Here is a 26,781-nt window from a genome sequence, read left to right on the forward strand (position 1 = left end):
ACCCCCACTAAGGGGTCCATGGGCACCTGTGGGTTGATGGGGCACCCTTTTCACAAAACATGTTTCTACTTCAACAAGAGGATTCAATCAAAGAGTGACTTGAATAATGGGGATTTCAGATACTTTGTCATGACAGGCCAACAAGATATTATTTTTGCTGAAGGGTATGACTTTCTGACTCTTCCTACTTCCCCTGTGGGTGTCAAGCCAACTGGATATCAGAAAACTTTGGCCACCCGAAACCCTTTCATTCCCAGTGCAGTAAGGACCCTGATCATGATTTTTATTTCTTTCACGATGGGACACTTAGAGTTTTTGAAACAAAATCTCCAGTGCTGTAGACATGTCTCCCCTTATATATTGTAAACACAGGCTCAAATCTTATCTAGCAAAAGAAACAGCTGTAACAATGAATAGGAGAATTATTCTGACTTTAATAGCCACTAAATGCTATTTTCATTCTGCTCTTTCCAAAATAATATTTAGAGTACAAAACTGCAGCAGATGGCTTCACAAACTCAACTTTTTCCCTAATCTGGGGTAGAGGGAGGTGGGTATCTCTGCTGGGAATTATTGAAGAAATCCTCGTGAGTGGAATTCATTTGGACGTCCATAGGTAATATTCTTTTCATGTAATTAGACACAACTTCACAGCCCAAGGGAGAGAAACGCTAGGGATCTTCCTCAAAGTCACCTGCATTGAAGAAACAAAGAACATTTTCAGCTGTGGCCTCGGGGACTTTGCCCATGGTAGAAGCATGAGACGTTTTTATACTGAACAAAGGAGTAAATAGAGGAATTAGAAAGCAATTAAAGGTAATGGTGCTTTCCTTGGATAGTTCATACACATCCAGGGTAAGATCATTCATCCTGACAGTACTGTTTAGGCAGTTACAAGTGCATATGTTCTTCCTGCATTGTGAGTAACAGCCTGTTATGGTAACCTTAACTTGGGGGAGGAGATTCATGCACACACCTGGAAGGCCTTCAGGAGGAGACAAAATAAAATGGTAACACACAAAGCTACGTCCCCTGATATTCTTGCTCGGAAGTTGTAGCAGTTTCTCAAACCAGAGAGCGCTGTGGGACACAAGGTACAATATCATTCAGTGCTACTGGAAATGAAGCTGCTGGCTCTGACTGCTGGCCACGTCCATCCTGCAGACTTAGAACATGTGGCCCAAGAGGCTACACTATCTGCCCCACCAGAGAGAGGAGGTACTATCGCAATTCCAGACCCCTTGGCTGTATGGATCTATTGCTTGGTACAACATTAAAATCCTGGACATGGTATTGAAAACCACCCCCAAATCCTGGACATGGTGGGATAGTAAAGACGTGTACATCTGAGCCATATATTTGCTAATGAAACAGTAGCCCCCAGGGACAGCAGGAGAGCCAATACTCGTGAACTCTTTTATAAAAAAGATATTTCCCAATCAGCCTCAACTATTACCTACTAAGCAGCTTCCACAATTCCTGCCTTTATATGCTATGGCTCCCCAGTGCCTCCACATGAGCTCCAGAACGTAGTTGCAGATTAGCTTGCCAGAGTGATGGACTTTTGGGAGCATGGAAAGCGTGTTTTCATATGTACCAACTTTCCCATACAGAGATGGAGACTGAGACTGTACACTAACTGGTCAGCCAGTCTAAACTGGAAAACAGTGTTGCCCCATACAGTCCTGAAGCTGGTAGGCACTCTGAGATGATCCATCCTCACCTCCTCATGTGTAAGGTAGAGAGGCTATAGGTCTGTGTAGAGGAGTGATGGGCCTGAGGTCACAAGTTAGTGACAGAGCTGGGCCTTGAACCAAAGCCTTCTGGCTCCAAGTTTGGTGTTTTTATTTTTTTTAAATATCTTATTTGTTTATTTTTTAAGTGATTTCTACACCCAACGTGGGGCTCGAACTCATGATCCCAGGATGAAGATTCACACGTTCTTCCAACTGAGCCAGCCAGGCACCCGTTGGTGACTTTTTTTTAAATGTTTTATGGTTTTTTTAATTTATTTTTGAGAGACAGCGCAAGCAGGGGAGGGTCAGAGAGACAGGGAGACAGAGAATCCAAAGACAGGCTCCAGTCTCTGAGCTAGCTGTCAGCACAGAGCCCAATGCGGGGCTTGAACCCACAAACCGCGAAATCATGACCTGAGCTAAAGCCAGACGCTTAACCGACTGACCCACCCAGGCACCTCCTGTTGGTGCCTTTATTTCTTCTTTTACCCACCATGCTGACTCCAGATTGGCTTCAGCCTCTGGAAATACAACTGCTATATGGAGCCAACATGATGAAAAATGCCAGTGGATCAGACGGTTCTACAACCAGCACTGAGAAGGGGGGAGAATGATTACAGCCAGGCCTTCAAAGGTGTTCTGTGTCTGTGAGCTGGAATCTACTTTGGTCCTTAAGGAAGGCAAGCAAAGGTACCTACGTTCTTCCCCCTTTGTCTTTCTTTTCACTTTGGGTCTTCAGATCAATCCTTTCTCTACATTTCCCCTCCCAAAACCCATCTCCACCTCAAAAACGGTCTGTATCTAGAAATTTAGCTTCCTGTGGAAGAAGCTGAGCATCTAAGACTGTCGTGCAGCTCAGTGGGCATTCTTGGTGGCGTGCAATGTGCACTAGCCAGAGAGCCGAGAGATCTGAGTTCTGGCCCTAGCTCTGCTGCTGATGGTGAGCGAGTGTCCATAAGGCATTTTTCTTCCCCTGCTTAAGGTTTCTCATCTGGAAAATGAGGGCATCACACTAGATAATGTCTAAGTTTCCTTCTGGCTTAACAGTCTCTGACAATTATTATTACCTTAATCCAAGTTAGTTAACATATGGTGTAATAATGATTTTGGGAATAGAGTGTAGCGATTCATCACTGACTTATAACATCCAGTATTCATCCCAACAAGTGACCTCCTCAATGCCCCTTAGCCCATCCCCCCACCCAACACCCCCCCAGCAACCTCCAATTTGTTCTCTCTATTCAAGAAGTCTCTTACGGTTTGTCTCCCGCTCTGTTTTTATCTTATTTTTGCTTCCCTTCCCTTATGTTCATCTGTTTTGTTTCTCAAATTCCACATGAGTGAAATCATATAGTTGTCTTTCTCTGACTAAATTATTTCACTTAGCATAATACACTCTAGTTCTATCCACGTTGTTGCAAACGGCAAGATTTCATTCTTTTTGATTGCTGAGTAATACTCCACATCTTCTTTATCTGTTCATCAGCTGATGGACATTTGGGCTCCTTCCATACTTTGGCTATTCTGACAATCATTTTGAATTACACATGGATTCGTTTTTAACTTCTGTCTCTTCTCTCCTATCTTACTCTAATAATCCACCACATTTGCACCTACTAAGTTCACTAGGTAGTTCTTTTTTAATTTATTTTTTATCAGAGAGAGAGAGAGAGCATGAACAGAGAGGGAGGGGCAGAAAGAGAGAGAGGGAGAAAGAGAATCTTAAGCAGGTTCCACGTTCAGTGCGGAGTCCCATGCAGGGCTCAATCCCATGACCCTGGGATCACAACCTGGGCTGAATTCAAGAGTCAGATGCCCAACCAACTGAGCCATCCAGGTATCCCTCGCTAGGTGCTTTTATATGCACTTCTTCAGCCAGGAATAAGCCCAGGTGTATACATGCACGTGTGCCTTTAGTTTTGAGGAAGAAGTATTTCCCAAGACCATGTATGTGGTCATTAATTCAACATTTCTGGAATATAACTGTAGACAACATGCCCCTTTCTCTCACCATTTGGGAAGCTTATTTCTGAAGGAGTGCACTGTGCAGAGCCTAAAGATTTGAAAGTAGAACTGGTTGCTGTTGAGTTGAAGGATGGTGTCAACACTTTGTGCTGGAAGGTTTTCTTCAGTCTCTCCTGTTTGTGCCCAACATTTAGCCCACACCTGCTGTCCCCATCTGAAATGAAACCAGCAAAGTTAAAAACATAAAACTCATCAAACTCTACACTTAATATGGGTGAACTTCATGATGTGTAGATTGTACCTCAATAATCCTGTTAACAATATAAAGTTCAAAGCACTGAGCGTCTGTTCTAGGTATCTCAAGGGGTTAGCTTTTCTATGACGTTGTGAGAACTAAGTTTATACTTTAATGTGTGGTACAGGCAGTGCTATCTCACTTACTAAGGATGCCTGCTTTCCCTAGAGCCCGGTACAGGGACTAGCGGGTTACTGACATGCCCAGTGTAAAAAGGGAGATCTCTGTGCTACCTATAGAATCTTCAAGTTCAAGCACTTGCCTTCCCTAAAAGAAACAGACTGGGCTTTGCATTGAGACTGAGACAAGCTGTCTGAATCAGATGGAAGAGCCTTTTGATACATAGCAAATTAGTTTTCCTGGACTGGAGATATTTTTAGAGGCAACATTAGGGTCCACTACATCTCTCGCTGTACAGGATGGGCCATTGCTCCCCCCAGCCTGGCTTCTCCTGCCTCCACTATCACTCCTTGCTTCCCACATCCGCTCAACCCACTGTTGGCTATGGGCCAGAAAGCCCCTGTGATCCGGGGCCTGGAACACAGTAGAGCACTCCATCAACTTGGAGTTAAAATATGGTCCAAGTCACATTCTTCACTTGACTTCATTCATCTCAGCACAAAAGTACAAATCATATTCATGACATGAAAACAGCCTCCATGTTAATGCTAATGCTCTCTATACTCAAGTCAGGTGGCACGTTCGTCAGATCAGTTGTATAAAACCTACAAAATTCAAAACCTTACCCAAACTGGCATCTTACCGGAAGAGTTGTCCAGTCGTGACCACCCACAGCAGAGGTGTATCTGCCACTGGTCCCGCACACTCTCCTTCATCACGCAGTAAAACACGAAAATGAGGAATCCTAAGTCAAAAGAAGAAGGTCACTCTTTGTCAGTTTCTTTCACTGGCTGTCACCAACACCCAGACCCAGGTCTACTCTTGTTACCATAGATATTCCTCTTAAGGAACCCCAGGGCCATTATGGCTTTCTGAGCTCATCATCTTTCTAGCTTCCCTTTGTATCAGTAGAATATGGCAGAAGTGATGGATGGCATGTCACTTCCACGAATAGGTTATAAAATACCTTGTGGCTTCTTTCAATCTCTGATTACTCCTCCAAAGGAATCCCAGTGTTATATCTTAAGGAAAGCCCGTGGTCCTGTGGAGAGGCCCACAGGGTGAGGAATTGAGGCTTCCAGTCCACAGCCATGTGAGTGAGGCTTCCTGGAAGCGAATTCTCCAGAGCCAATCAAATCTCTACATTACTATAGCCTTGACTGAGAGCCTTGATTGTAACGTCATGAGTCCTTGAGCCAGAACCACCCAGCTAAGCTGCTCCTGAACTCTTGACACTCAGAAACTGGGTGAGATAATAAGCGCCGTTGTTTTAGGCTGCTAAAATTTGGGAGTAATTTGTTATGCGGCAATAAATAACTAATACGCATGCTCTTTGGCACAACTACACCACGTGGAAACCATAAATTTGGTGCCCTCATTTTTCACTGCCAGCCCTGATTTTGTCATTGAGCGTGGGATAGAGAGAAGCTGATGGTATCCCACCAGCAGTGCTGGCAATTTCTCACCCCCGTCCTCTAAAATATCTCCTTGGGAGAAAAAAAGTAAGACTTGGGATTATCCTGCTGGAAATGCTCTGGAGGCCCAGTTGGAGTTCCTAAAGTTTGGAGGTGGAATTGGCAGAAGTGACTCCCATCGGCAGCCTGATGTTTACTCGTGGCCTAGGCTAAGTGTCTTTTTATCCACAAAGCCTTTCCAGCTATCTCAAACTGGCGCTCTTCCTTTCTGTTTCTGAGCTCCCATAACACCCTGTTTCTTGTACAGTTTGCTACATGCAGCCACATTCCCCACATAGTGTCCATCTCTCCACCCAGCTGTGAAGTCTCTTCATCTTCACATTGCATCTCCCTTCACCTCCAAGTACTTTGTGTGGTCTCCCAGCAAATGTTTGTTGACTTGGACTCCAGGGCGCCCGATACACAAACTCTCACGGTTGTCTGCAACCTTCGTAATATCTCCTTGGGCCTCAAAATCTTTCTTTTGTCCCAAGTGCAGTTTGCAACCCTTCATTCTCTATACAAGGTTTGGCTCGCCCCCTCTCTGGCCAGTTGTGCCAAAGTAAATGATTAGTAATGGATCGAAGCTCTCTTAACTAGTTGCAAGTTGAGTGTGAGTCAATGGGAAATGCCCCCACAGCTCACTTCAGCTACAGCACTCATGGAAGTCAAGAATCTTGGCCAAGGTGGGTAAGAGTCTTCTGCCATCTTGCCCTAGTTTAGCCAATTCTCCTACCAGCACCACGGTCAGCTTGGGAGGCTTTGTCTTGAGATAATGATGACAAATGGAAGTACTCAAGAATAGAGAAGTCTTGGAGTGGGAACACAGGGTGGAGAGAGATGGTAGCTATAGTTACAGATCTGAAGGGGCTGTTGTGAAAAGGACAAATTTGGCCTGTTCCGTGTGGTGGCTGGGCTAGAACCAGGAGCAATGGGAGGAGCCACAGAGCAATGCAAGGTAACACATGGTGGCTAGTGTTTACTGAGTGATGACTGTATCATAGACATTATGCTATTTGTCTCATTTTTACAGATGAGAGACTTCAGAGTCCAAGGAGTCTAGTGGATTGGACCCAGTCCCAGGGCTAATATTAAGGTGGCAGTGTCAAGACCAAATGCAGGCAGTCTGGCTGAAGAGCCCAAGGTCTTTTTTTTTTTTTTTTAAATATTTTTATTTATTTCTAGGAAAGAGAGAGAGAGAGAGACAGCGTGAGCAGGGAAGGGTCAGAGAGAGAGGGAGACACAGACTCCGAAATAGGCTCCAGGCTCTGAGCTGGCAGTCAGCACAGAGCGCGACGCGGGGCTTGAACCCACAAACCGCGAGATCATGACCTAAGCGAAAGTCGGACGCTTAACCGACTAAGCCACCCAGGCGCCCCTGAAGAGCCCAAGGTCTTAACAACCGCCCTGTGCACACTGCCCTCAAGAGAGGGTGACCCAGATGTGATGCGGAGCCAATTAGAAGCTACAATGGTAGTCATATTATATCAGTGCATCAAATCAACACACTGTACACCTTCAATTTACACAACTTTAAATGTCAACTATATTTCCATTAAAAGAAGAGAGAAAAGTTGAACGCTCTGCTTTATGGAACGGTGAGCTCTCCGTCTCTGGAAAGTTTCAGGGAGAGGCACGTGACTTCCTGTCACTCAAGGGGAAGTGGGATGGGGACGATCTCGGGTCCCCAGCCCCAGCCCCTAGACTCTCCGATTCCAGGTGGGAGGCAGCAATCTGGCGGCTAAACGGAATGACATGTCTCACTCACTCCCCCGAGGGCTTTATCTCCATGTAACCAAACAACTGTGGTGATGAATCGAGTAGTGTTTGCTCCTTCTGAGCAGCAACTGCGTGGAAGGCAGCGCAGCAAGCTGGGGAGAGCAAACCCCAGTCTTGGGGCATGTGGCACTCCTCTAGCTTCAGCACCAACGAGGGGCAGTGGTGACAGTAAGCACCTATTACCGTTCTGATTTCCTGCACGGAGCTTAGTGTGTTCTCAGGCTTAAAGGTTATCATGTGAATGCCAATGAGCTGCCCACTAGCTCTCCCTCACTGCCTGACAGCCTTCCCTTTTCTTTCCAATAACAGATTGATCTGCTTACTCACTAGGACACAGGCATGAGGGAAGATGTCAGGTTTTTGTCACCTGCATTTTTATTTGTGCATCCCTCCTTCAGAAATCGCTCGTCAGGCACATCATTTTTTCACACCGGACCACAGGGCAACTCCCTCCAGCCAGAACTGCAAACTTGCCATCTGTCTTTTAAGTGGTGAAGTCGTTCGCTTGGTTCACTTCATTCTTGGTCTGAGTGTATGTGTGTATGCGTGCACGTGTGCGTGTGTGTGTGTGTGTATGTGTAACTTGAGTTTGAAACTCAGAGCTCTGCAACTCCCCCACCCCTGCAAGATGGCACCTTCTATCTTTTGAGGCAGGACTAGGAACTGGAAACGCTTGGTGCTTGACCAACATGAAGCGTATCTGACAGACAGAGACAGCTTGGCTCTGTTGATGCCAGATCTGTGGGACTTCGGACTTAGTCCTCAGGAGATCCCTGGTTGGATTCTGCTTCTAAGCCACGGAGGCTTCCCTGCTTAGATACTACTTTCTCTTTCTACCATAGGAACAGAACACTTGCTGTTTTGAAAACACCCCTCCTTCCTTTTTAAGCTCTAAACTGTGTTGCTTTCTCGTTCTTTTCTCAGCTTCCCCGTTAACCGCTCTTGCCATAGGGTGAGTGTGTTTCTCCTTAGGATTTGTGGGTGGGGCTGTTGCTGAGGGAGAAACCTGCCCAGGCACCTGGTGCCCAAACCACTTCCGTACACATTCTACACCAAGGTATTTTGTGTCTTTTTACAGTTCGATCAGAACCTGCTTGGAAGAATCCGGTGGGACAGAACGTTTCAGCTGATACACTTCATGGCTCTAAAATAAAATGGTTTCTTGAATTGTGAGACATGAGGTCAAAAATTGTGCCTTATTCTAGATTGCTCCCCCATCTCCCAGCAGCACCTCGCAAATGGCTGGCATAGAGTCAGGACATACCAATGCATATTTCCCAAGATTCCTCAGGGGTTAAGAACCATGCGACAAAGTGTTCAGAGGTTATTTAAATGCTAGGTTAACATGAATTTTAAAGTTTTTTTCCCCCAGCAGAATGTCTCAGAGGTTTTTACCATGATAATATAGATCATCCCAGTTTAAGAATGGGAGAATACAGTTTGCTGCATTTCCCAAATTTCTTTGGCCATGGAACTCTTCCCTTGCTGGAGAAGCCTATGCACCACAAATGGACTGGAGTTGGGCAAAGGGGTTTATTAAATGGATACATCGTTAGGAGCAGTAGATGAGACCCTAACTCAACGCACTGCCCGAGTTCACTCACAGCTGCCCCGGTAGCTCAAATGAACTGCACCAAACTTGAGGACAAGATGAAGGTGGAGCAGAGTTTGAGACTCCCAGGAAATCAATGTGCGTGCCTCTTCCCCCTCAAGATTTTCCATAGGCCAAGTCAGGTTAAAATGAACATCGATAATTACTCAGGGGTAGATTGGCCAGATCCCTAGTTTGGCCTACCATTCAATCACTTCATTATCATTTGCTCCATTCACCAGAAAGTTGGAATGAAACGAAAGAGTTGTAGAGACATGAGCTTAGGATCATCTAATTCAACCAGTCATGGTGACTAGAATCTTGGCCTCTTGCTTTGGCCTACTGCTGTTTGCACTTCACCTTCATTCCTTCGTGACTCTCCAATTTCCTAGCCTGGCTCCTTCCCACAATATTAGGATCTCTGATGTAGCCAGAGCCTAGGGGGTCAAAAGTTGAATGTTTCTATTGTCTAGTAATTGGTATGTTCAACTGGATCGCACATTTCAGAATGTCCATGCAAGTACGGGTCTGTACACTTAAGAACACAATGTACTGATGCAATGAAGACTGTAGAAAGTATAACCAGTCAGTTTTCGATATAAACACTGCCAACTAGCTCAGGTTGAATTAGCTCTCTGGGCTTTTCTCTATATCCCCAAGTGAGAGGGAGCTCATCCAATGAAGTCCTAACATCTAGCTAATGTTTCCAATGGCTGCCTGTCTATTCTTTTCCTCCTTTCAGTCCCCAAAAGGTGAGATTATTTTCCAAACCGGCAAAGCTTTGATGGGGGTCTGGCTAGCCACAGAAAGGACAAAGAAGCATAAGTTACCTTGCAACGTGTTAAAAATGGCAAAAAGATATAAGAAAAAGATCCTCACAGGTCCCCAGGCAAAAAAGGCAAACCCCCAGGTGAGGCCAAGTAAGAATGTCAGGCTCATCGCGCCTTTGAGGTCACGGAAGATCATTCTCCGCCGGGTCCTCTGGCTTTGAGGGTTCATGGAATTCAGTTGAGTGAGAACAGTGCAGAACATGCAGAGATTCATTAGAAATACGAGGCAAAAGTACGCCACAACCGAGGCGTAAAAGATAGAATCATCCTTAATCCAACAACTGTAAGAGACAAAGAAGAGAAGGCCATTGTCAGGTAGGGAAACACAAACCTGTGTTTTTCAGTGAGACTCTGAGGATCACCTCATCGGTTTTATTTCACCTGAGGGCATCTGCGCCCAGGGACAGGAACCGGTGGGACAGGAGCTCACTCACACTCACTGGGGGCACAGTGGACCGAGAATCCCAATCTCCCGAGCCCCAGCCCGAGGTCATTTCCAGAGCCGGACACCTTAGAGGATCTGCAGGAACTTCTCAGTCCAAATCCCCAGGAGGCTATTCTGTTCCTCAACAGCAGAAAAAGAAATTCCGTATTTTCCTCCAAAATGGCTTCCCCACCCCACCTCACTCCCCTCTCCACCTTACACCTGAGCTTTTATTTGCAGGATGAATTCTGCTTTGCATGATAAATATCACAGTAAAAGGACACGAGCAATGACTGGCTTTTGGGAATGCTATATCAAACAGTGACGAGACCATCAGTGTTAATGAAAATGCAACGAAAGAACAGCAGCTCCGGTTGTATTGCGCTCAGATGTGATGTGTATGTTAAAGCTCTCTCCGCGGTCTCAGGTTTGGTCGACAAAAGGGTACACTGGCCACTGGATTGATTAATGAATGGCCCTACTGTCTCTATCGAAGAAGAAATATGTGACGATTCGCATGAGCAGATACTTCGGCTAATAACATTTCCAATTACTAGAGGCAGTGCCTCCGGTGTTTGAACACGGACGAGCTTTAACTAATCTAACTGTGTGTCAACCTAGCCACGATCTCTTTTCCAGAACCAGGAGAATCCTTTGTGATTGCATCGTTCGTGTTGGTGGGGGTATTTTCACATATGTGAGTTTGCGTGTGCATGTTGGGAGGGAGGGAGGACAAAGACATTTGGTTTCCCCAATGGAGTCTGATACTTAGGGTTTCCCGACCATCATCTTCAGCCATAGATGAGGCTATAGAAGACATTTGAAAAGGGTCAGCGCTACATGTTTGGATATAGACTCGTCGCTAAGACATATTGTGAAGTGCCCAACAGTGTACATCTGCCATAACAGAGTGTGCAAGAGAACATCTATACAGATCTGATTGCCGATAATAAGAGTTGCATCAAGCGAGAGAGACTGTGTGGCTGGGGGTTGGGAGCAGGGCTTACTTTTCATCCTGTATCCTTTTGTACGTTTGAATTTTGTAACATGTGCATGTATTACTTCTTCAAAATATAATTATAAAAAAGCTCTCAGAGCACTCTCCTTCTTACTAACCAATTCACATATGAAAGAGCTCTTTTCAGGAGTGGAGTTGGTTTTGTTCTGGTTTTGCTTTTGCTTTTGATCTTTGAAGAAGAATCTCTATTAGATCGGCACTGGGGACCCTTTAAGCCACAGAATAGGCATGGAGGAAGGACACAGGGGGAGACAAGAGGGAAGGGGGGAGAAAAGAGAGAGAAAGAAAGGGTAACAAGGAATTATAATTAGAAGGAATCTGCTGAAGACAATATAATCCTGACCCTCTGGGAACTGTCATCTCAATAGGAAAGGTGGAGGAGTCTGGGGGGCTTCCAGACCTCCCTCATTTGATTCCAGTCCAGCGGGAGATGAAATCTGTAGTGAAAGCAAAAACAAAACAAAACAAAACAAAACAAAACAAAACAAAACAAAACCAACTTGAGAGGCAACGCTAAAGAGAATGGATCTGGGCAAGTCAAAAACAATTAGGAGGTGGCCTGGGTGGTTGAGTCGATTGAGCGTCTGACTTTGGCTCAGGTCATGACATCATGGTTCGTGAGTTCGAGCCGCGCATTGGGCTCTCTGCTGTCAGTGCAGAGCTTGCTTTGGACCCTCTGTCTGCCTCTCTCTCTCTCTGCCCCTTCTCTACTTGCGCTCTCTCTCTCTCTCTCAAAAATAAATAAACATTAAGGAAACGACCAGAAGCATGAAATGACATCGTGCCGTCTAAAGAACCACAAGGTAACTAGCTATGTGCCTATAAAAGAAGGTTCTGGTAAATGGCTACCTTCCTGGGGCTATGGATGAGAGCATCAAATAGATTGGGCTGATACATTAAGAAGAAAACAAAAGATGATGAACATAGCATGATGTATAAACTCATCAAATCACTTAGCTATACACCTGAAACTAATGTAATGTGTGTCTATTGAACTCAAATAAAAAAATAAATGCTTTTCTTAAAAAGAAGAAAAGAAAAACAACAGGACAACAAAGCTGAGCCAATTTTCAAAGGAAAGCAGTGAAGTATTTTTCAGGGGATACCTTTGTGGACAGGTAGAAAATTTCCTTACGGTGGCTATTAGAACTCCTTCCAAATTCTGTGAGCTTTCTAAGCATAATTGCTACCGGTTCCGTAGCCCTTACTATGGAACAGGCCCCATGCTGAGCACTTCATATACATGATGTCATCTTGATTTGCACGCTACCTTGACAGCAAACATTGTCCCCATTTTCCAGTGGAGGAAATGGAAGGAAGAGGTAAAGTAAGTTGCCCAAGGTCATAGAGAGATCAGGCACCTCACCATTATGTGAGTGCGCCCATGACTGCATCAAGGCCAAAAAAAAAAAGGCTGAGGCTGAGTCCTCCCTCCCCCACTGAAGCCAGCATCAAGACTGAGCCGCAGGTCAGAACACCTTCCCGCGTACCCCAATGGATGAGAGCATCATCACCTGGTACTTACAATGGAGTCGTTGAGCTTAGAGGTCCATACAGATCTTTTTTTACGCTGAGTGTGATTGCCACCATGATCCCTGGGATTCCTGGAGCGGGGAAGCAAGCCAAAGGCATCCCATTAGGAAGTGAGGAGAGGTCCTGACCATTGACTGTGGGCTCTAATACACCAAGACACTGTTTAAATGAGCCACAGATGTGCGGGCATCAAAATACCATTGTTTGCAAAATGTTTGTGAATTCTTCCAAGTGAAACATTTCTAGGAGCTCTCCAATCTGCTAAACTAAACAGCATGCCAAAGGCTCCAATACAACACCCACTGGTTATTAAAAATAGCTCAAGTGCCAAAAAATCAACTTGGCAATGGAAGGATCTAGTTTGGAATGCAGGTTCATCACAAGCTTTTCTTCCCAGATGATGTGGGCTGCCAATTTTTTCTCCTTTCCCATAGAGCCCCTTAGTTCCCGGGAACTTTTTGTCTAGGTCACCTTGGAGGAAGGGCACAAGCAATCAGCTGCAGCCTTCGGTGCTTTCTGACAGGTTTCCACACTTGCTACTAGTTTGACATTTTGACTAGATTGGCCAGCTAAAGATCAGTCAATTCAGCCAGACTATAATAAAGCAATCAGTTCAGTAGAAGTGGTCAAACGTAATGTGAGTGACACAGGATTTAAAAATCCAATTTCGTGTACATTTGCAAAATTTAAATGAGCTCTTTATTTCTAACAATCTATTTCTCCTAAACTAAGAGCATTACACCTGCACACGTTTTAGGGGTTTTGTAAGATACTTTGCAAGCTTGTTCTAAACCCCAGAGTGCTAAGTAAGTAGCTTAAAAAACCCTCCATTGAACGATTCTACGAGCAACAGGACAGTCCCTTTTGTTTGTTTGTTTGTTTATTATGTCTTTCTTTTTTTGTTCTTTATTTAATTTAGCTTTTTAACTTTACACCCACGTTAGTCAGCATATAATGCAACAATGATTTCAGGAGTAGATTCCTTAATGCCCCTCACCCAGTTAGCCAATCCCCTCTGCCACACCCCCTCCAGCAGCCCTCTGTCTATTCTCCATATTAAAGAGTCTCATGTTTTTGCCTCGCTGCTTTTATATTATTTTTGCTTCCCTTCCCTTATGTTCATCTGTTTTGTATCTTAAAGTCTTCATATGAGTGACGTCATATCATATTTGTCTTTCTCTGACTGACTTCGCTTAGCATGATACCCTCTAGTTCCATCCACATAGTTGCAAATGCCAAGATTTCATTCTTTTTGAGTCCTGAGTAATACTCCACTATGTATATATACCACACCTTCTTTATCCATTCATCCATCGATGGACATCGGGGCTCTTTCCATACTTTGGCTATTGTCAATAGTGCTGCTATAAACACTGGGATGCATGTGTCCCTTTGAAACAGCACACCTGTGTCCCTTGGATAAATACCTAGTAGTGCAATTGCTGGGTTGTAGGGTAGTTCTATTTTTAATTTTTTGAGGAACCTGGGACAGTCCCTTTTGAGCTGCCTATCACACACTTAGCACAGTGCCTAGAATGATGCAGATATTTACAAAAATACCTATTGGGGGGGAAACCCCACAGGAACAGACCCATAAATACAAAGAACAAGCTAATGGTTTCCAGGGGGGAGACGTTGGGGGAGGGGCAACACGGGGGAAGGAGAATAGGAGGGACAGGCTTCTAGTTATGGAACAAATAAGTCACAGGGATGGAAGGCACAGCTTAGGGGACGTAGTGAATGACACCACAATCGTGCTGTACTGTGACAGGCGGCAGATACACCTGCGGTCAGCAGGGCATAATGCATAGACCACCGGTCACTATGTTGAACACCTGAAACCCACGTGACATTGAGTGGCCACTATACTGCAATTAAAAAAAATTGTTTTAATCTGTTAGGGGCCAGAAAGGAGGGACGGAGGGAGGTCTCGCATGTACAATGGAAGTTGTGAGATGCTCCCCAAGCTGTGCTTACCCTTTGGTAATTAACAAATTAATAAATTATCGATTAATGAACAAAGAGATCCCGACTGGTTATTTAAAAATGGGGACCGGTCTACTGCCTTGGGCAGGGATTTCAATACAGGAGTAAAACCTTTTCAACAGGTTGCAGAGCAGGCCAATGGCTTGGCCAGCAGCGGATCAGGATCTGCGCGGCACCCTGTAAGCCCGCACGACTTGGAGAAGACAGCAGGCCTGAGCGGAGGAGGTGCTCTGAGGCCATCCCCGACTCGCCTCTCCATCTCCTGGGCGGGGGCTGTCACGGGCCAGTTTGTCGTTCGTCCCAGGTTCAGATGAGGTGTGGGGCTTTGCACCCCGCCCCACAGAACAGAGCTGCAGGATATAGAACCGCATAGCTTCAGCCCCAAGCAGCCTCTTCAGCGACAGTAGCCATCTGTTCCCTTTTGTCATTCTTTTACAGTGTGTGGGACAAGGCCTTGGGAGCCAGCACCCTTAGCTACTCTTCCGTTCACCCTCTTTTTTTTTCCAAATATTTTATTTATATTATTATTATTATTTTTTAATGTTTTATTTATATCTAGGAGAGAGAGAGACAGCATGAGCAGGGGAGGGTCAGAGAGAGAGGGAATCACAGACTGAAACATGCTCCAGGCTCTGAGCTGGCAGTCAGCACAGAGCCCGACGCGGGGCCCGAACCCACGAACTGCGAGATCATGACCTAAGCGAAAGCCGGACGCTGAACCGACTAAGCCACCCAGGCGCCCCTATTTTATTTATTTTTTGAGAGCGAGATAAAGGCAGCATGAGCAGGGGGAGGGTCAGAGAGAGAGGGAGACACAGAATCTGAAACAGGCTCCAGGCTCTGAGCTAGCTGTCAGTACAGAGCCCGACGCGGGGCTCGAACCCACGAACCATGAGATCATAACCTGAGCTGAAGTCGGACGCTTAACCGACTGAGCCACCCAGGCGCCCCTCTTCCGTTCACCCTCTATGTAAGTGATCCACTGAACCGCGAAGCGGCTTCTTGCACCTTGACCGGTCACGACAGTCAGGCTGTGGGGTGCGTGCTTGACACTCCCTAAGTTGATCCTGCCTCCAAGTACCAAGTCGTAGACTTTCCTGCCTCTCCTGGTGCACCAGCAAGTGCGTGTGGACCAAGAAGATGGGAGAGAAAAGTGAGCTCTGGAGAGCAATGCTTAAGGAGCAAGTGAAGGAGGAAGGGGCTGAAAAGGAAGCTGAGGACGGCGACGCGAGAGATGAAAAGCGGGACCCAGTGTTACGGACAAGCCCGTTACTGTTAGCCATCTGTGGGTTATCTGCATGGAGGATTATCCATGAAGCCTCTTCCATATCACTTTTTCAATCTCTTGGTTAACTTGAGATGAAGACTTCCAGGCCCAGGAGGAGTGTACTGACTGCTTTCAGCTCCGTGTTCCTGATGAATTCCAACATGTACTGAAACAATCGTAGGTTACGCTTTGCTTAATATTTGCCCGTCTCCGCTCCCCGACATTAGCATGGATAATAGCACCAACTGTGTAGCCAATGAAAGTGTGTGCTATGTTAATGAGCTCATTAAAAGGATGAGTAGCTAATTGGGAAGCTATTGTCTTTGCAAAGGCGGTGGAAGATAAAATCTATCCTCCCTCGGATCCCACTTAATACACATCTTCTGTGTCTCCAACATTCTCTGAAGTCAAACTCTGGTTTGAATGGGCAAAGGGAAGGGAGGGGAGTTGGGCTGACCGTGTCAGAAATACGGGTCGGCAAACCAATTAAATAGCATTTAAATTAGGAAATATCCATGCCGGGTTCCGTTCCTGGCTTCTTCCAGAGGGGAGCAGTGACAGTGACCGCCATGACGTTTAGGGGGAATCAGGGCGTGCCTGGCCCCGCACCCCTCCCCACGTGGCAAGTGCTTTCCCTGTCCCTTCCACAGCAGCACAGAGGTTACATGTCCAACCTAGAGCCAGATCTCTGCTTCAGATCCCAGTTCTGCCACTTACTAGCTGTGTGCAGTTTGGCAAATTACCTAATGTCTCTGCCTCAGTGTCCTCACCAGTAAGTGGTTATAATGATGAGATCTTTCTCATGGAGATATAATGAGCACTAAATAAGTTTGCAAAAACACTTACAACAGCGTCTGGCACATGTAAGCGCCACCTACATAAGGAGTACCATACAAGTAAGCGTTGACTGTTACATCAGTAATTATTTGTTGGGTTTTAGCTTCTGTAGAGGGAAGGATAAAATCTGACAGGTTCACCACATCAGATCTTGCATTTAGCCGAGTACACCAGCAGGCGCTCGCTAAATATCTGTGGACCAATTCTCCACCATAGAGGTGAAAGGTTGAATTCAGGGGCGCCTGGGGGGCTCAGTCGGTTACACATCTGACTTTTTGGTCTTGGTCATGATCTCACGGTTTGTGGGTTCAAGCCCCGCATGGGGCTGTCACTGACTGTGCAGAGCCTGCTTGGGATTCTCTCTCTCCCTCCCTCTCTCTCCCTCCCTCCCTCTCTCTCTCTCTCTCTCCCTTTCTCTCAAAACAAATAAACTTAAAAACATTTTAAGTTGAATTTATAGAGCAATACAGGCAGAAGGGGAGATGCACACCCAAACACCAGTGAGCCAATCCTTAATCCCTTACTGATGCTAATACCAGAATTTGGTCTTGAAGGATTTGTCTGCTGAAGCTGGAATTAGACATACACACAAGGCTTAAAGACATCAAGGCCAATGGCAGATATACTTACCCCAACCGACTAGACAAAATTTAAGGATATAATTGGGGACGTAGATGTTGAAGACTCGGACCAGAGAGACATACATGTGGACCCCCTCCAGGCCCATCCAAGTCAAAGAAACGAGCAGGAAGTAATGGAGTGCCACTGCAGCTGTGACACACAGCCCCGCGTTCTGAAATGACGCGGACCAGGAATTGACCAGAAATGCCAGGTTCAGCATCAGCAGTGCTGCGCACAGGTTGATCAGGATTTTGGAAGGATGATCTTTCCGAAGGTTGCTAAAAGAACAGTCACAGTGTTTGGTTAGGCAGGGTCTCTGGTTTTAATCAAGCATCGCCACACCCGAGCTGCTGAATAAGCGAAAGAACAAAAGAAGGGCCTGTTGAACTTGCTCGTTTTACCTTACACATACTGCATTTCTGAGCTCCCTGCCCTCTTTCCAGGTAGAGTCCAAGTATCCTAAATACCTTGACCTTCACTAACAGGAATACTACTAACCTCTCTCAGCTGAGCAGCTCCCTTTTCTTTTCTTTCTTTCTTTTTTTGTTTCTTTCACTTTTTCCTTGTCTTTTTCTCTTGGGGACAAGGAAGAGAGGAGTTTCTGGAATACTACCATTCTGTCATCACTCCTTTAGCAGACTCAAGGCTTGATCTCCTTGTTATTTCTTGTGTTGTTCATTTTAGCCACGCTGACAGATGTGAGGTGACATCGCATTGTAGTTTTGGTTTGTATTTCCCTGATGATGAGTGATGTGCCTCCTTTTCTGTATCTAGTGGCCGTCTGGATGTCTTCTTTCGAGAAATGTCTGATCATGTCCTCTGCCCATTTTTAATTGAATTATTTGTTTTTTTGGGTATTTGGTTGTATCAGTTTTCTTATATATGTTTTGAACCACTGTATTGTACACTTTTTTTTTAAAGCTTATTTGTTTTTAGTAATCTCTACACCCAATGTGAGGCTCGAACTCATGACCCTGAGATCAAGAGTCACACACTCTTCTGACTGAGCCAGACAGTGCCCCAGATTTTTCCATATTTTAGATACTAACCCTTTATCAGGTATGTCATTTGCAAACAGCTTCTCTAGAGGTAGAATATTTTCAAATGTTAGAAGGCCCCTTCATTCCTTCTCACATTCAATACCCCCCCCCCCCGCCACGCACATACAGTAGAAGTAACCAGTATTTTAGTTCTTGTCCCCACAGATTTAGTTTGGCCTCTACTTAGTACTTCCTATAAATGGAACTATGCAGTATGCTCTCTCTTTTTTCTGCGCTTCCTTTTTGCTCAACTCTCCGTCTGTGAGATTTAGATATTATGTTGTACTGTGCAGAAGCAGTTCCTTCTTTTTGTACTCCTGTGAAGCATCCCATTTTATAAGTATACCACGATTTATTCATCCAGTCAACTGCTAATGCACACTGGGGTTGTTTCCAACTTGGGGCCACTATGAAGCTGCTGTGAACAGTCTTGTGTATATCTTTTGGTGGACACATGTACTCATGTCTCTCTAACAGTGAAATGTCTGGGTCAACAGCTAGATACATATTCATCTCCAGTAGGTATTGCCAAAGAATTTTTTAAAGCATCTGTGCCATTTTGCATTCCCATCAGATGATGGGTGCCTGGGTGGCTCAGTTGGAGAAGTCCAACTCCCGATTTTGGCTCAAGTCATGATTTCACAGTTCGTGGGATGGAGCCTCGCATCGGGCTCTGCACTGAAGAGTGCGGAGCCTGCTTGGAATTCTCTCTTTCCCTCTTTCTCTGCCCCTTCCCAGTTTGTGCACGCGCCCTCTCTTTCTCTCTCACTCTGTCTCACCCTCTCAAAGTAAATAAACATGAAAAACAACTTTTTAAAAGAGTTCCAGTTGTTCCACACCCTTTTTGGCACTTGCTTTTGTCAGTATTTTAACTTTAGCCATTCTGGGAGGTACATAGAAATATAACTGTGGTTTTAATTAAGATTTCACTGATGAGGGGCGCCTGGGTGGCTCAGTCGGTTAAGCGTCCAACTTCGGCTCAGGTCATGATCTGACGGTTCGTGGGTTCGAGCCCTGCATCGGGCTCTGTGCTGACAGCTAGCTCAGAGCCTGGAGCCTGCTTCTAATTCTGCATCTCCCTCTCTCTCTGCCCCTCCCCTGCTCACGCTGTCTCTATCTCGCTCTCAAAAATACATAAAACATTAACAATTTTTTAAAAAGGATTTCACTGATGAGTAATGATGTTGAGAACCTAGTCATATGGTTATTAGCCATTTGAGTAAGGGTTAGGGGTAGACCTGGATATCCTCTTTTGTAAGGTGCCTGCTCAAGTCCTTTGCCTACTTTTAATTGTATTTTCCATCTTTTTCATTTGTAGGAATATGTGTGTATGTGTATATATACATTTATATACACATACACATACACATGTATATATACATACATACACTCATATGCATTCTGCAAAAAAGTCCTTTGTCAGACATATGCATTGCAAATATCTTCTCCCAATTTGTGGTTTGCCTTTTCACTATCTTATTGGTGCCTTTTGATAAAAGAAGTTCTTAAATTCAATGAGGTCCAATTTATCAGCTTTTTCTTTTATGCTTAGTGTTTTTGTATTGCTTTAAAAAATCCTATTACAATCTCTCTCTCTCTCTTTTTAGAGGAGCCTGGGTTGTTGTTGTTTTTTTCATCTACCTACTTCATAATCTAATGGATTTGACCTCTTCTTATTGTGATGAATAGGAACATTTTATGAAATTAACATTGTTCCAATAACAAAAGCATCCATCAAACCAAATTAAACTTACTCAGAGCAAGACTTTATCAACTTACTGAAAAGCTATGTATGTCACCATTGCAATTCCCAGGAAGATGGAGGAGATTCCACATCCGATGTATGTTATAAGCACTAATACCTGTTCGTTCACTGCATCCACTGCAGATCTGGATAAATCCTAGGAAATGCAATATGTTGTATTTTATACATTTTCCAGAGCAAGTTTATGGTAAAAGGCTTCCAGGGATCACTAGCAGGAGGTTCTCAGGATATGTAGCATCTCTGCTATAGCTCTATTAAAACCAGAGACTATGGATGGATATACTATAAGACTATGTTGTTTATTGAGTATGGCTAGTGCAACTGACTTTGTACAGGTCATGGAGAGCCATCAACGGCACTGGAAGAACATTTAGTCCTTGGTTTTATTGTCATTAACATGTTCCACACTTAAAATATAACCAAATAGATGTGAATTTGGGGTGCAGAGTGAATCATTATTTGAACTAAGAGTCCTAAAACACTATACAGAACTTTAAAAAAAATGTTCCTTTTCCTTAGGCCTTAAATAACTTTCATAAAATTAGGAGACAAAGTGGGTCTTAGAGATCACAGAATCCAGAAACTTCTTAACCTGAGGACCATCAAAGACCGGAAATGGCATGCAAAATCATAGGAATATATGTGTGCATTGTTCTGGACACAAGGTCCACAGTTTTCCTCAGATAGTTCTAGAGAGTAAGGAATCATAAATTAAAGATTAAGAAGCACTGGTCCAGCCTGGAAGTTCTCAACCGGAAGCGATGTTGCCTTTCTCCCAGGGACATTGGCAACATTTTTGGTTGCCACAACCGGGGAAGGTGCTACTGGCATCTAGTGGGCAGAGGCCAGGGATGGTGTTAAATATCCTACAATGCAAGAACGGTCCGCAACACAGAATTATTTGGTTCAGAATATCAATAGTGCCAAGGTTAAGAAATCTCAGTCTACTCCAACCTTTCACATTTTAGAAGACAAATCTAAGGTCCAGACGCATAACTAAGCTGATCAAGATCAGGTAGGTAGTCAGTGACCGAGCTGGAATGTGAGCCCTGGTCTTTTGACCCCTACTGTAGTGTTCTAACCAACTTGGAGAGAACTAAACACAATTCTTACAATTCAGTATGTATCAATGGAGCACCTCTCCTTTGTTGAATAAACATGGTTAAAAAAGAAAAGAAATATAAGATAGACACTTGGCCCTCAAGGGGCTTACCATTAGTAGGAGAAACAAGTCACACACAACACATTCAGATAACACCATGTAATATATGTATATATATTAAAGTAAGTTAAGAAAACGAAGAAAGTACTCAGAAAGGGGTAGAGAAGAAGGAACACATTTGAGAGCCATTATCTTCCTTTCTCTCTCTCTCTGTGTCTCTTTTTTTTTTTTTTAAGTAAAATCTATGCTCCACATGGGACTCAAACTCCTAACCCTGAGATCAAGAGTAGCATACTTTTCCAACCGAGCCAGCCAGGACCCCCTTTGAGAGCCATTTTGAACAGAAACTCAGCAAGTCCTGGTGTTAGGGACGGCCATGGAGAACTAAAGAGATTGAAAGGTTAACTAACTAATGATGACTCTGAGGCTGTAAGCCTGAATATGCGAATTGATCAGATAGCTCTTGTTCGGTTCAGTATCGCAAGTATTTAAAAAAATATATCTTTCCTACACTGCAGTCTGACAATTAAAAATTTTAATGACAATGCCCTTTGGCCCAGCTATTCTACTTCCATCAATTTATCCTACAGAAATAGTTACACCAGTGTTAGAAGATAAATGAGTAAAAATGTGTCTTACAGCATTGCTCATGATGGAGAAAAACAACAACAGCTAAAATGCCTATCTACTGGGGACTGGTTAAATTCAGTGTGTCAAATCCACACGAGAAAATCCTATAAAGGTATTTTGAAAACTGAAGTAGACAGGTATGTATTTGCCTGAAAGGTGTCCCATTGTATTGTTAGTGCAATAATAATCTGAATAATTTGATCCCGTTTTTATAAAATAAAAACATACATTAATATACACATAGGAAAGGAATGTCAAAGAATGTATATAAAGGTGTTAAAGGTGGTGATCTTGGGGCATCTAGGGGGCTCAGTCAGTTTTTAAGCATCTGACTCTTGTTTTTAGTTCAAGTCATGATCTCACAGTCAGGAGATCAAGCCCCATGTCCGACTCCATGCTGACAGTGCACAGCCTGCTTGGGACTCATTTCTCTCTCTCTCTCTCCCTCTCTGTCTCCCCCTCCGTTGCTCCTCCCCCCTCTCAAAAATAAATAAATAAACTTTAAAAAAAGGTGGTGATCTCCTGGGATGGAGGATTACAGGGACCTTCCTGTCATGTTTGAATTTTGACAAGCAGACATTACTTTTACAAGGAGAAAAAATAAATATTTATTTCAATCTGCTTTACTTGGGACGGACAAAGAGGGGGCTTTTTCCCACTTGCATGCCACTGTTCTGTAACAGTTCCCACATATATTTCTGGTCTGTAATCTAATAAAAGTTGTCTAAATTCTATCAAGGAGTGATTAAGACACAACTCACCATTAAGACTCCAAAATGGGTGAGGTGGTCACACTGACAGATTGTGTGATTTACGTTTGTTTCCTTTACTTTACAGCCTGACGAATTCCATCCACCTTGCCCATCTGTGGGAGACAGAAGGGAATTTCAAAGCAATTTTGTTTTTCTCAGTAATGTTTAACTTTTCATTATAGATACCTTCCGAGCGTGTGTTATAATTAGTATTCTTTGTTAAGGGAATAAGAGAGAGGTATAGTTGAACATTGAAATTAAATTAAGTCTAATAGGTGAAATTGGCTTTTTGGGAACTTCATGCGTGGTGTACCCTGTTTGGCTCTCACTTCCTGTTCTGGCACAGAAACTTCTACAGATTCCTGCTAGAGGTTAGGGCAGACTCTAATCATGAACAGCAGTCCTGCCACCATGTTGGAGTGACAGAGTAAGAACTGATTTCTTAGGTAACACAAATAGGAAACAGGTAGATCTAGAATGTTATGAAGGACATGAGCTATGGAATATAGGCCGACATTTTGGCCTGCTTGGTGGCCCCAGAATAGTCATCCGAAACAACCAGTTCAAGCCAGGTCATGGTCTGTCGCTCCTTAGGGCCAATTAGAGCTCTGGTTTCCTCGACACTTGCCTAGTTTCTCCCTCCTGGGCTTATGTAGGGTCTTAAAACTAATCCTTACACCTCCATAACCTGTAGATCTCTGATACTAGCCCAGATCTAGAGTAAGACCTCCAGCGTAGCACTAGACCCGAGAGGTTATCATAAAATAGGCAGCTAAGTGTCATTAAAATTTGTCCATCCAGGATAACTCAATAGATTCTAGAGACTCTGGAGCCATAGACAGAGGCTGGGGGGGCAAAGGGTGACCTGGGAGGAGTCTGACAACTGGCATTGATGGGCATGCAGACTAAATTACCGAGGCTGTGGGGGTCAAGGCTCATCATTTTACAAGACTCTTATCCCGGGAGACTTGGAGAAGACCAAGAAAGGACAAGCCATCTCTGTTGTAGGAAGGGATTGGTAGTCCCACATCCCAGGGAGTCAAACAGGAAGGGAACTTCCTTTTTCTCCCAGAATTTCAAGGAGACTGAAAAGGGAAAAGCTCCCAGGCAGAGGGGCACATAGTCGTTCCTGGCATTCCAGGGGAAATGGAGTCTGGATGGGAATACTTGGAGATTTGGTGATATCCCTGGTGATTCCAATGCAGAAGGCAAGCCTAGGAGGAGCCCCTTTTGCAATCCCTGTGCCCGACTCCTTCTCTTACTGTCCCCAACGACTCATACCCAGCCAAGCAGGAAGGGCCCTTTGAGGCCAACCAGGAAGTCTTATCCCTTCAATGAAAAGACAAAAAGATTGGGGCCCCAAGAAACCCAATGGACTACCCAAGGTCACACAGTCAGTCTAGAAGAGATGAGGGGAAAAAAGAAGATAGTAGATATTGCCAATTTCCATGGGAAAACACAGATGAAAAGCTAGGTGTTCGTTTGTCAACTTGCTTCAAACAGCTCAAGGCTACTGTGCATTGGGTCTTCCAATTTTCCTTATTCCTGAGCTGTATGATTTTTCTAATCCCCCAAATAAGTCTCTTATCAAAAGGAAAGGGCTTTTTTTTTTTTTTTTAACCTCCCATGCCCTAACTAGATATAAAACTCATATTCGTATCTTGGTCAGTCAGAGTTCTATGTAGAGTCTGGTAAGACGGTATGACTCCCTCTCATCCAACTGCCAACTAGGAAAATGGTCAGGGGCTAAGTCTCATTGAGAGCCAGAGACAAAGCTTGCTAAGAAAAATACTTACTGTTACTCGCAAAGTCCCAAAAGGCACAATGAACTTGATCATAATTCTAGAAAAAAAGACAAATCAGAGGTAAACACCTTTCCTTGTGGTATTTACCACACAATGACAACTATACACGAGTGTTTTCTTCTCCACGTTTTTTCGAACAGTAGAGACACACACATACACTTGGACCCTTTGCAAGTTGGTGTTAAGACTAAGCCCTGGTGACTTGGGGTTTACAAGTGAGAATGCAGCATGTTACTGCATGATGGTCTGATATGTGTCCTTTAAAGTATTTGGTAAATAGGAGTAATAAGAGCTTCTTCCAGAGGTGCATCTGCCCTTGTTTCATGGACTTTCCTCACAGCATAGCTCCCAAAGCCAGTCTTCACTCCTGCCTCAAGGGAAGAAAAAGATACTGCCTCCTGCCTCTAAGCTGGAGGAGACACCAACCTCTCAACACTTGTCAGAGGGAGAAAAAGAGCAGCAAGGAGCTGAACATACTGATGAAGTACAAAATGAAATAGACTTCTGAACAAGCCAGTGAGGAGGTTTTGAAAGTACAACTGGAATATAACAAATCCTGCCGACCATTTTTTCAGAAGAGGTCGGAATTGATCGCCAAAATCCTAAATTTGGGGGTGACGGCATTTCTCAACCATCCACAGTGTCTGCACTGCCTGGGGAGGGGGATGAAGAGGTCTTGCATTGCTTTGAAAAATTTTGGGGGGCGCCTGGGTGGCTTAGTCGGTTCAGCGTCCGACTTTCGCTTAGGTCATGATCTCGCGGTTCGCGGGTTCGAGCCCCGCGTCGGGCTCTTGCTGACTGCCAGCTCAGAGCCTGGAGCCTGTTTCAGTCTGTGACTCCCTCTCTCTCTGACCCTCCCCTGCTCATGCTGTCTCTCTCTCTCTCTCTCCTAGAAATAAATAAAACATTAAAAAAAATTTTTGGGGGGGCGCCTGGGTGGCTCCAGCGGTTGAACATCCGACTTCAGCTCAGGTCATGATCTCTCGGTTCGTGAGTTCGAGCCCCGCATCGGGCTCTGTGCTGACAGCTCAGAGCCTGGAGCCCCCTTCAGATTCTGTGTCTCCCTCTCTCTCTGCCCCTCCCCCACTCCTGCTCTGTCTCTCTCTCTCTCAAAAATAAACATACATTAAAAAATATTTTTTAAAGTAGGCTTCACACCCAGCATGGGGCTTGAATTCACAACACAAAGATCAAGACCTGTGTTGAGATCAAGAGTGAGATCCTTAACTGACTGAGCCCCCCAGGTGCCCCAGAAGAGGTGCTGCATTATCTGACAAGAGTTGAAGCGACAGAATTTGAAGATATCAAATCAGGTTACAAAATAGATATTTACTGTGATGAAAACCCTTACTTCAAAAATAAAGTTCTTTCCACAGAATTTCACCTGAACAAGAATGGGGATCCATCTTCCAAGTCCACTGAAATCAAATGGAAATCCAGAAAGGATCTGACGAAACATTTGAGTCAAACACAGAATAGAGCCAGTAAGAAGCGACAGTGTGAGGAATCAGAGAGCTTCTTCACCTGGTTAACTGACCATTCTGACACAGATGCAGATGAGTTGGGACGGGTCATCAAAGACAATATTTGGCCAAATCCGTGACAGCACTATTTGGTTCCCGATATGGATGATGAAGAAGGAGGATGAGAGGAAGATTATGATGAAAAAGAAGAAGGACTGGAAGATATTGATGAAGGACATGAGGATGAAGGTGAGGAAGATAAAGATGACAATGTTGGGGAGTAAGGAGAGGATGAGGAGGAAGGAAAAGCTGACTAATGGAACACGGATGGATTCCAACCTTTCTTTTGAAATTTCCTACAGTTCCTGGGAGCAAGTTGCGGTCTTTTTTTCCCGTCCTCTTGTGCTCATTCGTCCTGTTTTTTGAAGTGTCTCTTCTCCCCTTTCATATAATGGTTCTTAACTTATTTGTGTGTGTGGGGAGGAATTCCTTGAGCATAATACAGTGGAAAAATAATCTCTAGCCTTTTCTGTTCCAAATTATATTTTATCCCTTCCCATCTCAACAAAAACTTGATGGAGTCAACACCACTGTGCTCTGTAGGAAAATAGAAAAACTTTCTGCCTCCCCAGCTCTGCTGGAGGCTGGAGGGTGCTAGGCCCCTGTGTAGGAGGACTTATAATTCTAACTTTTCCCCTCTTTTCTCTG

The 26,781-nt window shown here is 44.4% G+C and overlaps 1 protein-coding gene and 1 pseudogene across 1 annotated transcript in view; one reads left to right on the top strand and one right to left on the bottom strand.

Annotated features, from left to right (window-relative positions):
• Window positions 1-671: 671 nt before the first annotated feature.
• ADGRG4 (adhesion G protein-coupled receptor G4) overlaps window positions 672-26,781 on the bottom strand; it is an 88,305-nt gene continuing 62,195 nt past the window's right edge. Inside the window, exons 15-23 of the mRNA XM_039217135.1 lie at window positions 24,602-24,647; window positions 22,815-22,918; window positions 20,276-20,397; window positions 17,466-17,734; window positions 12,738-12,816; window positions 9,771-10,051; window positions 4,760-4,861; window positions 3,748-3,915; window positions 672-694 (exon numbers count right to left, since the gene is read on the bottom strand). Coding sequence (XP_039073066.1) covers window positions 672-694; window positions 3,748-3,915; window positions 4,760-4,861; window positions 9,771-10,051; window positions 12,738-12,816; window positions 17,466-17,734; window positions 20,276-20,397; window positions 22,815-22,918; window positions 24,602-24,647 — 1,194 coding nt within the window. The remainder of the gene's footprint in view (window positions 695-3,747; window positions 3,916-4,759; window positions 4,862-9,770; window positions 10,052-12,737; window positions 12,817-17,465; window positions 17,735-20,275; window positions 20,398-22,814; window positions 22,919-24,601; window positions 24,648-26,781) is intronic.
• Window positions 24,934-26,390, top strand: LOC120220145 (annotated as a pseudogene).

The sequence above is a fragment of the Hyaena hyaena genome, unplaced genomic scaffold, assembly GCF_003009895.1.
Source record: "Hyaena hyaena isolate Hyena2069 unplaced genomic scaffold, ASM300989v1 scaffold_669, whole genome shotgun sequence".
Lineage (NCBI taxonomy): Eukaryota > Metazoa > Chordata > Mammalia > Carnivora > Hyaenidae > Hyaena > Hyaena hyaena.